Source organism: Corylus avellana, chromosome ca8 (assembly GCF_901000735.1).
Source record: "Corylus avellana chromosome ca8, CavTom2PMs-1.0".
Classification (NCBI taxonomy): Eukaryota; Viridiplantae; Streptophyta; class Magnoliopsida; order Fagales; family Betulaceae; genus Corylus; species Corylus avellana.
In genome coordinates this window covers 17,298,028-17,311,980 of record NC_081548.1, presented here as the reverse complement: position 1 = coordinate 17,311,980, position 13,953 = coordinate 17,298,028, and the positions used below count along the sequence as shown (strand labels likewise).

Sequence of the window (13,953 nt, the reverse complement as noted above, 5' to 3'; positions counted from 1 at the left end):
AAGGTTTTAGGGTTTTCTGTTTATGACTAATTTAGAAAGCTAATAACTTGTTGAGTAAGGAGTTAAAACTCTTTTTAAAATGATTTACAAATTTGAGGTATTACAATACCAAATAAAGTATGATAATGTTGTTGGAGAGGAAAAACCAGTTTCTCTCATTTAGTGAGAGAAGCTCCTCATTCTCTCTAGGTAGAGAACAAACCACCTCCTTGTGAGGTTCACCACCACCATCCATGTGGTTTTTTGGGGAGGAGGGATCGGATAGGATCCTTCCTCCCCTCCCCCTTTTTCGTTTCTTCTTCTCCGATTTACTCATTTTTTTGTCGCTCGTTCTCACAATGTTTTTGCTCCATCTCCCGCTGTCCACCGCTCCACTGCCTTGGCCTGCCTGCCTCCTTCCCCATTTGGCTGCTCGCTGCCCACCGTCCACCACGATGCAGCCTGGATCTTCCTTGGTTCATAGATGAGTTTTTATAAAAATCCGATTTACTTTCCTCAGGTTGACCCAGGCCTACAAGCGCCACTCCACCACCACTGTCGGCCTTCCAGCTTTCCAACGACATCTTGCAAGCCTTTGCCAGCATTGCACGGGTCGGAGCGTGAGCTCCACGCACTTGAGCATGGATCTCACACGCCGGCGCGTGTTCACCACACGCCTGAGAGTGGACTCCTCTGGCCGCTTCTCCACCTTCACCACCGGCCTCCTAGCGTTCCATTGCCACCTCGCGCCACCTTGACAGCACTGCATGTGCCAGAGCATAAGCTCCATACGTCGGCGCGTGTCCACCATGCCCTGGACAGTGGACTCCTCCGGCCGCTCTTCCACCTTCATCACCGCCGTCATCGTTGGTTGTTGGGTTTTTTTTTTCTTTTTTTTTTGCATTTCCACTTGTTGTCTTTCTTTTTTAGTTTTCTCCTTTGTTTCTATGTATTTCTTGTTGTTTTGTTTGAGTTTTGTGGGTTTGAGTCTCCATCTATTTTTAGGTCTATTTTTGTAGTGTAGACTAGTGCTTCCGGAGACAGTACTCCCTTCCCATCGGTCCCAGATTCAGATCTGACTAGTGCCTTCCCTATATTGACTTTCTTCGGGTGGTCGATGTTGTTCTTTGCTGGGAGTGTAGATGGGTTTGGACCCCATGAGATTCTTACACCTGTAATTAGGGTTTGTAAACCTTATGAGGTTTATAACTCTTTTTGTACTTCTTTTGCTTTTAAAACCGCTTTATGTGGTCCCTTGGAGATGATCGGGCTAATTATTTGGCCCATTTCCTACTTTGTTCCCATTACTTGCACGGTTGATTTATGTATTTGGGTCTATTGTAGAGGAGCCCACCTATTTTCGGTATTTTGATCACTTGTAACCCTTTCCCAATTTGATTAGAAAAAAAAAAAGTATGATAATGTTTACTTTAATCAAAGAACTGTTTTTGTGATTGTTGTGTGTTTGCATATTTTAATTTGTTGTTTTTCTTAGAAAATACCAATTCATCCCTCTAAGTGTTGTTTTATGGTTTGCTTATTGGATTCAATATGCCTCAATAGTCACTTCCTGTCTTCCTTACAATATAGGGCTGGACAAATTCATCGACTAACCGCCAACTGACCTTGACCGACTAGATGGCGGATGAGAGGTGGCATGATTTTTTCTATTCCGAATTTTTCGGTGCGGTAGGTGGAAGAGGTTTTTCTAACTGAACTGACTTTACTGACCAACACCGACTGACTTTACCGACAAATTTTCCATTTTTTCCACATTCCGACATTACCGACCTACTTTATCGACCCCCATTTGGTTCGAAAGGCGAAAGGAAATAAAATTTGGTGGAATAAGTTGGTGAAATTACCGACTTTACCGACATTGTCGGTTCGAAAGGTGAAAATAAAATTTTCCTACCGAAACCGATATTACCGACTGACGTTTAGCCCTACTTACAAAGATACAACTATCAACCTAAATAGAGTTCTTAATATATTTAATTTTTTTTTTCATAATCTCTCACTTTGTGAGTGGACACTAGACATGGTCACCATAGAAAAACTCGTCTCTTCATGGTCACTTATTTGTTTGTTTTGTTTTGTTTTGTTCTGTTTTTTTTTTTTTTTTTTTTGGAAAAAATCCACTTTACCCCCCTGAAGTTTCAGAGGTTTTTCAATTTGAACCACAAAGTTTAAAAATTAGCAATATACTCCCATAATGTTTCAAAAATTTTCAATTTAAACCTCCCGTTACTAATTTCCGTCAAATTGGACAGAAATATATGAAATTACCTAATTACCCTTAGTCTTTTTTTAAAAAAAATTTCGTTCAATTTAACGGAAATTAGTAACAGAAGATTTAAATTAAAAATTTTTGAAACATTAAAGGAATACATTGTCAATTTTTAAACTTTAGGGTTCAAATTAAAAAACTCATGAAACTTCAGGGGATAAAGTAGATTTCCTCCCCCCACTTTTTTTTTTTTTTTTTTTGAGTAATTTCATTTTTCTGTCACCATAGAAATACTCGTCTCTTCAAGGTCAATTTTTTTGTTTTTTTTTGTTTTGTTTTGTTTTATTTTTTATTTTTTTTTTGGAGTAATTTCATTTGGCTCTTCTTAATGTGATGTGACCTGATCTTTGGGCAAACCAAGATGATTTCCCTCGTAAGATCAGTTCTCACAAATTGCAGAGGACATTAATTAAAGGCTGGTTTTTAGTTTATTGGACAGGCACTATTTTAATTCTTGAAAAATTCAAAAAAGTTTCAATTTAGTTTATGAAGATTAGTAAGCTGTAAAATTTATATAATTGAAAAAGGTCACAATTAGATTATTTACTAACTAATTGAAAAGAAAATGATAAAGTAATTTTGATTGATCTGAAATATGCCATGGGGATAGTTATCCAGGCGACATAATCATGCAACAAAATGTTGCTTAGATTTTTTTTTTTTTTTTAACCAAACTTTGCATTAGAAACGAGAGAGCATACAACTCTTAAGGGGGAAAGAAAACAGAAGGTGGTGCAGCACCACTACAGTTAATTGGAGGGAGAGGAGAAAAAGGAAAAATGGGAATGCAGCCAAATTGAATTCTAGTCCTGGCCCAATAAACCACATGATGGGCGCAGAAGTTAGCACTTCTATTAATCTTCTTTGCCTCCCACTTAGAGGAAGGAGGAAGAAGAGCTAAGGTATTTTTAATGGCCTTTTCTACGTGCCAGTCTTGTATAATCGATGGATGTTGAAGGGCTGTGATGACAATAAGGAAGTCTCCTTCGATGGTGAAGTTTTTGAGCCTCAATGACACTGCTAGCCTTTTCTATGTGCCACTTAGGGCCACATCTTATCTTATAAGTTTGTAGACTTATATTCGTTAGGATATACCCTTCAAATATAATAGTTCATCTATTTAATTTCCATAACCTGAACATGCTTTAAACCTGCTAGCATTTATAATTGCTCATAAATAAAAAAAAAAAAAAAAAAAAAAATCCAAAGATGAAGACTCTGATCCTTATGGGCTGCAAACTGAATTTGGGTAAATTTTACGCCGTGGCAGTTTGGAAACGTAAGCTGATTCCCACTGCAGCTTCTTCTCACCGGCGCGTCAGAAATTACTCTCCCTCCAATTTTGGAACCCCCAGACCCAATTTAGACATCGGAGTTGTTCGTCATACAACGCCAGCCCCAGAGCGTAATTGGGTTTCTAAAATCTGTGCCAGGTTAGCTCTCTAATCCTCTCTTCAAGATCAGAATGTGATTCATAAGTTTCTTAGCTGTTGAGCATTGGTTATCTCTTTCGGCACTTAACGTGTTTGATGAAATGCGTCTCTCGTTTTTCCACTCCTTAGAGAAAATGGGGGTGTTTGTTAAACCCCACCGCACTATTCATTCCCACCACACTATTCACTTCATTGATTTTCAATTGTTTGAATGATGTCAAAAATGTTTTCTGTTGTTTGATTAGTACGAAAAGTATTTTTCCACTGCAACTAGAATAACCGAACTTCACCAAATATTGCCGCCAACAATGCAAAGGAAAAAAAAAGAAAACCTCACAGAAGCTCCACAGACAGGGGGAGGAGGGGATACAACGGGGAAAGGAGATTTTTTTTTTTTGGTCGGTGGAGGGGTTACGCAAAGCCGGGGGATGGCGGGCAATGGATGGAGGAGGGTGGTGCTAGGTGCCACAATGGGTGGTTGGAGGGTGGGGATGGACGGGATAGGACTTAGGAGGGATGGTGGGCGAGAGGCAGAGGGGGGTGGTTTCAGCGGGTGCAGGACACAATGCTACTCTTGGGCTTTTGTACTAGGTATCTTTTCTGGCCATGCTTTGGCTGCTGCATCACAACAAAGCCGTTCATGTTCCAGTAAAGTTTTGTCTAGTAGTGTGTGATGCATATTGAGGGAATTATTATTATCTAACCATCGCTTCTAGTCTAATTAAACTATAAGTTGTTAATTGTTTCTTAAACTCAAATCAGTATGAAAATTCTAACACTACCTTCTTGTTAGGGGCTTATGGGATTTCAGGTGGTTTAGCTTTGATAACCCATGGAGATGGGCTTCTCAGATTATCTCCTTTTACTTGCTCTTCCTCAATCTTGTAGCAGACGCTCGTCCATCCCCTTCTTTCACATACGCTTGTGAGGATGTTAACAATTATTATGCCAGTGTGGAAAATTTGAGAGGTGAAGCACTCAAGAAAAAATTGAATCACATCGTTGCCCCGCATCATTCCTTATCCTACAAACAGGTGATCTTGTTTGTATATTTAACTTCTAACTGCTGCTACTGTTTCCAATAAGAGTAAAATTAGTACATTTCACAAATATTCAGTGCTCATACCCAGAAAATTGGTTTTTTTCCCTTATAATAAACAGGTGTGGGATGCCCTCAAGATTCTTGATGCTGCTGATATTTATAAACCAGAAGCGTCATCAGGGATGTATGGGTCACTACAACTAATACTACTTCCTAGTTTCATTTCTATTTGTTACTTGACCACATAAGTGTTACTATTTTATTCAACTATCTTTGTATGCAGAATTGAAATTTACTCCTTGAGAGTTGTCCCAAAGCGTTTGGCAGGAAAGCCAGAGGGATGGAATAGTGAGTCAGTTATCAAAATTGAAATTCTTTTGTGTGTGTTTCAGTGTATTTTCGTTAGAATGTCTGTGTTTGCATGTGTGTGTGTGTGTGTTGTAGCATTAGTTTATGATGCCAAAACCGAGCATCCTGATTTCAGCTTTTCCTCCTTGATCTGCTCCTAGGTTCTCTTACCCAAGTTATGATGTCTCAGTTGAAGTAATTTTGGGAGAGATCACAATGTATGTTCAGTTAGCATCAGACTAGGTCCTTATAGACTTCTCCTCTCTTTTTTGGGCATTCATTCCATCTTCTCATCTCACTTTTTTTTGTGGATTTTCTTTTCTTAGGCCTCATGCTCTCTAACTGCTTTACCTCGATCCTTTCCTTGGAATACCTTTGTAAAGTTATTCTTATGCTTCAAGTCCAACTAGGACTTATAAAGGAGTCTTCTACTTATTCGGGATGCAAGAGTCTAAGGCTAGAAATTCTACCGCAAGGCTGGTCATAATAACAATAAAGAAGAGACAGAAATGCTTTTATTTTTCATTAAATACTGTTTATTGCAAATAGCAATCAATTATACTCCCTGATTACTTCTGATCTTCAAGTTGAAGGTAGTTTCATTAGTCTTTTCATTACTTGTATGGGTAATTTTTCCAGCCTTATTTCAAGTTGTATATATGCTTTATGTTTTTTTATTTATAGAGATCTCTGCCAATTTAGTTCTTTTTTATTCTAATGTACAAAAAGGCAAGTCAGCTCACTTTGTAACCCATTCTGACGTGATCTTCTTCTGAATTGTTTGACATTGTAATTGAATTAATTCGTGTTAGTGGCTTATAGCTTGTTAGTTCCAACAAGTTTTAATGCTGCTGTTTTCTCAGGGGAACACTTGTGGCCTCGTTCTTATGGGCTAACTGATGGTCCATCAATGACTGATATACACAATATTCGCCCAGCAGATGTGAATGGTAAGATGGGCCTCTATTCTTTAATGTCTATCTAAATAAGAATTCAACCTCATATGTTCTGCTGTTAGTTAAAAGTTCTATTTCTTGCAGTGAATTCATCTAGGGGAAACAAATACTATGGGCTATGCAATGTTAGCTCAAATAAATGTTTGAGGCCAGCAAACAAAGAAGCCGCTTCAGACACGGAAACTGACAACGAAAGATGGGCACCACCTGTAAAGGTTATTTTATCTTTTCACTAAAGCAACTCTAAATTGTGTATGCTTTTCATGAGAACAAACTGATACTCAATTTCTGCCCAACTACTGTGGTCAACAATTTGAGTTTTACTACTATTCTCATTAGATTGCTTGTAATGGGCGGAGACCATATTCTTAGTGGTACGAAGTATGGGACTAAAATCAACTTCTTCTCATAAATGAACCCAAATTGTCAAGGAAAGGCCCATCCTATTCAAACAACTTATCTAAATCTTCTGGTTTCTCTCTGTTTCGTGATGTAAAGATAGGCTAAAATTTTCAAGCCAATTAGCTGTTAAAGAATTTCTGGTGAATTAATTTAAGGCTCTATTGGGAGTTTGGAAAGTTAAAAGTCTTAGTCAAAGCATTGGAAAAAAATAAAAGAAAAGGTCTCCTTTCTTAAGCTTTGAGCTATGTTCCTCCCATTTGCTCTGGTCTTTAGAAAATTTAAATGGACTTAACAGAAATGTACAAATGTAGGATCAATATTAATATGAATTCTTAAATCTTTTAAATTGTTTACGTGCCACTTAATCAGTCACTGACATTGTGGGGACTGTGTACCACAAGGACGCTACAACAGATACCCTTTGAATATGTTTTTGGTCTGTCATTCTGACTCCCTCGTATGAAAGGAAGTGCTTTCTGTTTTACTTTCTGTCATGTCAGTTAATGTACATCTTTCATCAAAAATAAAAAATTGCAGATATTGTACCTCAATTGTGTTTAAATGATTTTTGGGAATTGGGGTTCATGATTATGTATGGTCCTCTATCACTTACAGTTTCTTTGGTTCTTTTTTCCGAAGGTAAATATAACTCACACAACCATATAGATTTGGACATTTGCCCATGTCCTCCATACCTTATTCAAGAGGGAAGGAGATACCATTTGTTCTAAAGATCATTGGCATAGTTTTTTTTTTTTTTTTTTTCAAGTTTGGGAATAACCTATTCCTAATCAATGGCTTGTCTCTGATTGAGTTTCTAGCATTGCACTCATGATTGAACAAATGACTTAAGAGTAATTCGGTTGGCTTTCACTAGAGTCTGAAAAAACATTGTACCTCCCGAAGGGGCATGCAGAAAACATTCCCCTATTATATCTTCCATTTGCAACTGGCTTTGTATTGTGGGTCACATTTCCTGGACAAGGAATTTCTTGTTGATTTGAAATTGATTGTCTTCTATAGTCTTGCGATATAAATTACTCAAGTTATTTTCTATACCAATTAACTTCAGGTTCGAGGGGATATTGCAAGGGCATTAATGTACATGGCGGTCTGCTATGGGTTTAATCAGCCAGGTGGAGGCCTAGATCTTCACCTTTCAGATTCTCCAAGCATTGGTTAGTTAACAGAGACTTCAGTAGTTTGTTCTGAGTCTAGCTCTTCCACTCACATTGTTGGGTTCTATTTATATACATTCCTGGACAAAAAAGGGCCAAGGGAAAGCAGAAATTATTTAGGCAGATAACAATGTATTAATTCAAACTAATTGGAGTCACATCATAAGGTGGCTGTAGCCGTGACCTTTGGCAGACCTCTTTTATCTACTTGAAAATGTTAAAAAAACCAAACAGGATATTAAACATGGTACAGGCAGTGTTCTGTAGTTGTTCTAGTATGAAAATTGAAGGCATCAATTTGGTACTCAGAAAAACCTGACTGGAGTTTGGAACTGTTCTTTTTGCAAGAATGGTTGGTTTTCTGGTATCTGAAATTTCAAAATCTTCCAAAATTAGAATTTAAATGACTCCTCTTATCACATCCACTTTTAATGTTAAGTGTCCACCTCCACCTTTGCCACCAACTTCCATATCCAAGAACACCACTGCCACTATGGCCACCACCACTTCATTTGCCATTATAGCTGGCTACTATGTTCAAGCTATCGCCACTCAACGCTTTGCTAAACAGCCATAGTACCTGGCTTTCTTGTGTAGTGCCACAATGCTGTCCTGATGGTGGTTGCTACCCTTGCTATTAGGGTACCTCTGAGGCACTCTTGCCACCATTATTAGCAGCTTGTCTTCGTCATCCTCTACCATTAGCAGCTTCCTTTTGCTTTAACCTCATTTTAACTTTACCTCCACCAACACAATTACTCTTAGTTATTTCATTAATATTTTAATATTTCCCCTCATATGTGGGACCAGACAACACATGAAATATTTTAATTGAAATGAAAGTAAATTGTGGGAGTCAGAGTTCGAACTTATGATCTTCGCTTTGATAGTATGATTTTTTTTTTGATAAGTAAAGATGCATTTATCAAAGCGCAGAGGGACGCAACTCTAGTACACAGGGAGTATACAAGAGAGCGACTAAGAGGGAGAAAAAGAAGAAGAAAACATGAAAAGGAAATCAGGGAAACTAATCACTAAGAGTGCTAGCCAACCAGCAATCCAAGTGAATAGGGTGCACAAGAAAAAGTGTGTGAGATCCTCAATATTCCTAGATGAGTCCTCTTAGTCGATATTCCGCTTTGATAGTATGATAAATTACCAGTTATCCCAAAAACTTAAGTTGATAGGGAGATGTGAATTTAATTATTTAATTAATCTTTTAACACACACTCATCATCTCAAGGAAGACTTTCACCACCAAATCACCATGCTTTTATAATTTTTAAACAAAACTATGACCTTCACTCAAAGGAAGTATTACATCTTATTACACTTTTTGCCACCATCTGTTCAACGCTATCATCTTCTAAAGTTATTTTTATTACTTCCAGCTATGTTTCACTTGTGTCACAACTACACCTCCCTCATCTTTGCTATAAATTCATTGTCACCTTCGCTTCAACACTGTCAGCATAACTACCTTCTTCGTCTCAGTTGATACTACTACTTGATAGTATTAAAAATCAGAAGCACCTTTACTGAGTGCCACTATTACTTCTATCACACAATTACCAATTGGTAATGATTTATTGGATCCAACAGTGGCAAACCATGAAAGATAGAACATTAAACTTCAAATCTTTAGGATTTTAAATCCTGGTCTTGTAAGTCCAAAAGAGGATCTTGGTACTTTCTCCTAAATTTAAATATCTTACTTGGTAATCTGGATTCTGAAGTACAAAGCATGACCTCAATAAACATTTTCTACTTTATTGTAGACAATGTGCTAAATATCAAGGTTTTTCTTGCAAAAGTCGATGAAAAGATTTATGTTGATTTCTTTGTAAACTTGTGGGTATGATAACAGATCCTGTTTAGAGTTGCATTACTAGCCACTTATAGCTTGTAGGTATGAAAATAAAGAGATATGCTTAGAATTCTTTGGCTTGCTTTTTACCTCAGAATTGCTGCAGAACTCTATAGTTTAATTTCTTTTTATAAATTCTTCACCTATTCAACCTCATATGGTTTAATTTTTACCTTCCCATTATGGTTGGCTTGATCTTGAGATATATTCTCACTTATTAGGAACAAAAGATTACCCTCAACATTCTCTTACAAATCAATCTGGTTGCTCTATGGTCTGTAATAGTTTCTTAATTATGTTTAGTTTGAAAGTTTGCCTGTTTTGCTGCTTCTGTATTAAGTACTGATTGGCTTAAATTTCATGGTTCTGCGTACTGTAGGAAAGAGGGAGATGGGACTGCTTTCTACATTGTTAAAATGGAATGAAGTTGATCCACCTTCAAGAGAAGAGAAGTTCAGAAATAAGAGAATATGCAAGTTTTATCAGCATAACAGAAATCCTTTTGTTGATCATCCAGAATTTGCCAATCACATATGGAAGTGAGTTGTTTCCAGCCATCAGAGTTCTAATATTCAATCCTTGAAGGCATGGACTAATTAATTTTACATCACACACACAAAAAGAGAGTTTTGAGTGAGGTATCCTTCGTGTGAAGAACTAATTTTCTAATACCGAGCATTTGTCTCCCGTGCCTTAGTCAAAAATATAAAACAGGGAAAAAGAAAAACATGAGGTTTTGATCTGAAGTGATAGCAGTGGTTCTTCTTATGTTTAAGAAGATGAAATGTTTTGAGAATAGGCCAGAAATCAGACTGCCAAAAAGAAAATTAAAAGAGTAAGAGTAATGATACTCTTCACACTAGGGTGAAAAGTAGCAATCACATTGCGCAGGTCATAATTTTTTTTGTTTTTTTATTTTTTTATTCAAAATAATTGAGGGAACTTCTTCAAAACAGCCCCCTTCTTCAAAATTCAAAACCCTCCCCCCCCCTCTCCCAAGCATAAAACGAGAGGCTCACCACCACTGGAAAGATGATGCAACTTGGCCACCACTCGTTCTGCCAATGCTGCCACTCGTCCGATGTTGCTGCTCGTTAAGCTGAAATGGAACTCTTAAGGATGACAGGACTGGGATTGGTACTTTGTCAAAGTTTGGTTGCCAGGTACAATCTCATATTATTAAGCTATACTTATTTTGCTTCCATTTTAATTATCTCTTGCTTCCATATTGGATGTTAATTGGTTGCTCTTTTCTTTTGTATATCCACAGATGCAGTCCAATCTGCCCAAAATTTTCCGCTTCTTACTACTAAGGCATGTGTATTTTTCTTATTAAGGTTTTTTTTTTTTTTTTTTCTATCAACAATCTTGATTGATGGCATGTCTTTTTAGTCGCAAAGTTGCTTATTTAAAAAAGGATTATCTTTATACATCATGATATATGGGTTGACACTTCTTGTTATCATTTGGTTAGTAGAAAGTATTTTGGAGAGTTGTTGAAGAACTCTTGTGGTTTATCGGTGGTTCAACAAATGCCAGGGTAATAACAACTTTGAACATTTTGAGCCATATGCTTCATCTTGAAGCTGAGTGGAGCTTCTCAGTATCAGCAGCTTGTTGACAAGCTTCATTCGTTTGAATCAATCTTTTTGTTTTGTTTTGTTTTTTCTTTTTTTCTATTTTCATGAATTTGCTTATTTGCACAAAATTTATGAAGTTGTTTACTTTTTGTGACACTTCTGGTGGAACCATACTTATAATATGTGGAAATTTGTGAATCAAGGAGCTGTGATAGGTTTACTTGTCAAAGTTGCTTGCATATAGTATCGAATCACTTCTTTCAACCCTTCCTGAGTGTTGGACTGAGTGTATGTATTGCTAGTTTGTAAAAAAGCATGATTTACATTATAAAATCAGTCATGGATTTTGTTTTTTTGTAAGTAATGCTTGCGCAAAATGAGTATGTTTAGTTATGTGTAGGTAGATGAACTTTAAGTAGTGTTACGTTTTGGGGAATTGGCTCATTTGGTCTTCAAAACTTAATTTTATGTTTTTGAAAATTGGGTAGTTGTGTACTTAGGTCTGCAATAGAAGATGTTGAAGAATGCTTCAGCAAAGACAAGTACAACAACTGAAGTTCAAACATAGACATGGGCTATCCGAACCTGTTCCTGAGAGTACTTGTCCCCCAGGTTGTCTGAACATGACAACAGACACCCACTCTTGGGTTGGGGAAATGTCTGAACATGAGTATGGTTGTCTAGACACTTGCTGTTCCAGAGAGTTGCCTGTCTGCTGAGATGTCCGGACATGGTTGCAGATATGAGCTCTCGGGTTTGAGGGATTTTCGAACATCATCATCTCAGGAAGTTTTACTGTCCAGACATGGTTGTGGATATGAGCTCTCAAGTTTGAGGGATGTCCGGACAAGACTGCAGACTTGAACTCTCGAATTGCCTAATGTCCCTAGAATAGAATAACCACTTAGATAACGAAATAGATTATATTTGTCGAGAAGTTCAAGATCATATGGATACAATCTGCATTGTGTATTTTGATCGATTGGATTGTTTCTTTGTAGATTCCGATACAAAGCTTTTTTAGATGTGTTTCGGGGTATTCCTTTATGGTTTTGTCCGGACACCAAGGAGTGATGTTCAGACATGGAAGTCGATCAGGTGAAGAAACCCTAGTCATGTCCAGACATCCAACTTACCTGTTCGGACACTGCAGCATTGAAAACATTGTTGTCTATTTAGAGCCTATTTATGCTTCATTCTCAGCAGCTCTTCAGCACGAATTTTTAGAGACCTACAGAGGGAGTTGAAAGCCTAGTTTCAAGACCTAGTTGTGATAATGCACAAGGATTTTGAGGGTTGTGCCAAGTGTGTCGAAAACTCTTGGACTGGTCTAAAGTTAACTACTCATTGTTGATCAAGAAAGGTTTTCCTAAATAGATTGTCCATCCTTTGGCCACACCAAGAAAGATTTTCCTAAAGTAAACAAGATCATTTCTATTTACAGAAAATTGATATATAGTTATTTCTTATAATATTATGTTGTCCATGCATTGATGTTATTGTATAAAGTTCATAAAGGATTTCCTATAAATTTAAATTCGAGATATTAATTATTTTTGTAATTTATTTACGAAGTCATGGACTTCCCTTTTCACTCGTAAATTTGTTTTAAGACTGTCGAGAGGAAGATTTGCTGAAAAGTGTGGACCTATACATCCTACTCCTTATTGATGGGAGGTCACCTGAGTGGTCAAGGTCACCACTTCAAATTTGGCCGTTCACCTTAGAGCCATGGGCTTTGCTTAATAGAAAAATATGACATTAGTTTTAAAAAAATATGTTTAGTTGGAAATGTTATATGTATATATATATATATATATAAGAAGTCACAATACTGATTCCTTTTTGTAGAATTAAGAGAAATTGGGGGTGTGACAAATTGTAAGGCATCAATCAAACTTAACAGAAATCAATTTAGTTCCTTGGAGATTAGGCTGTCCTCAAAGCAATCCATCAACTTATCTCAAAAAGAAAGGGGGCCTCACGTTTTGAAGGGCTAACTTATTTTTTGTATGTTGTGCAACATGTAGTAGCGCCATGGTAGGATTTAGATAATTTCACTTACGGCTTGTATTAAAATCTAGGGTGTTACATAGGCCTTTGAGCCTCTAAGACTCAAAGGGGCTCATCCATGTTCACTTATAACACTGTTTAAGCCTAAATTCGGAGCCTTTGTACATTGTAAGTGTAAAATTTCTCAACTTTACATTCTCACCATTATTTTTACACCAAAAACTCCATACAACAGTCCAAACCTACTTAACGAAAATAACAGTGCTTTTAAGAATGAAAATGCACAAGTTATAAATCTACAACTTCATTTACTACCATTAATCTTTTTCATTATTTTTGCAATCATACCTTCAAACTTTAAAAAATGTGTTAATTTAGAGTTATCATTTTTAACAGGTTTGCAATGTCAAACCTCCCGTCAAAATTTTGCACGAGTGAAATACCCAAAATACCCTTAAGATATTTAACCTTGAATTTGGATGGTGGGATTTTGGGGATTTTACTTTCTCCGTTAAGATTTAACGTTGAATTTAGACAAAATGGTGGACATTGCAAACTTCTAAAAGATGGTAATTCTAAATTGATAATTTTCAAAGTTTAAGGGTATGGTTGTAAAAGTGATGAAAGATTATGAATGGTAAGTGAAGTTTTCCTTAAATGTTTATATATACTAAATGATATTTTGTTATAATAATAATCTATGTATCACATAAATCAAATGAGGAGAAAGTTAAGGAGGTGGTTGTGCTACCTCAAAACCTGCCTAAGGGGGTGATCCAACCATCCTTTCAAATGAGGAGAAGGTCTGACCAACCTCAAAATCACCTTGAATAGTGGTCAACCCACTTCTAAAACACTGTGAAGG

The 13,953-nt window shown here is 36.9% G+C and overlaps 1 protein-coding gene across 5 annotated transcripts; it reads left to right on the top strand.

The window, feature by feature from the left end:
• Positions 1-3,182: 3,182 nt before the first annotated feature.
• LOC132189933 (uncharacterized) lies at positions 3,183-12,612 on the top strand. 5 transcript variants are annotated; one of them, XM_059604781.1, is made up of 11 exons: positions 3,183-3,261; positions 3,540-3,702; positions 4,496-4,736; positions 4,864-4,928; positions 5,028-5,092; positions 5,956-6,042; positions 6,133-6,263; positions 7,523-7,628; positions 9,875-10,034; positions 10,452-10,658; positions 10,766-12,612. In XM_059604781.1, the coding sequence occupies exons 1-10, from the start codon at positions 3,219-3,221 to the stop codon at positions 10,498-10,500; spliced, it is 1,110 nt and encodes a 369-aa protein (XP_059460764.1). In that variant the 5' UTR covers positions 3,183-3,218; the 3' UTR covers positions 10,501-10,658; positions 10,766-12,612. The 5 variants fall into 5 exon arrangements, with proteins under 5 accessions (XP_059460764.1, XP_059460765.1, XP_059460762.1 ...); XM_059604782.1 differs by lacking the exon at positions 3,183-3,261 and having other exon boundaries at positions 3,271-3,702; positions 4,514-4,736; XM_059604779.1 differs by lacking the exon at positions 3,183-3,261 and having other exon boundaries at positions 3,271-3,702.
• The last annotated feature ends 1,341 nt before the right edge of the window (positions 12,613-13,953 follow it).

Bases quoted from the DNA above. Each gene is read 5' to 3' on its own strand.
- LOC132189933 (XM_059604779.1), top strand. From the start codon at position 3,479: ATGAAGACTCTGATCCTTATGGGCTGCAAACTGAATTTGGGTAAATTT. The intron at 7,629-9,874 runs GTTAGTTAACAG...TGCGTACTGTAG, and splicing joins TTCAGATTCTCCAAGCATTG to GAAAGAGGGAGATGGGACTG. The intron at 10,035-10,451 runs GTGAGTTGTTTC...TCTTCAAAACAG, and splicing joins TTTGCCAATCACATATGGAA to CCCCCTTCTTCAAAATTCAA.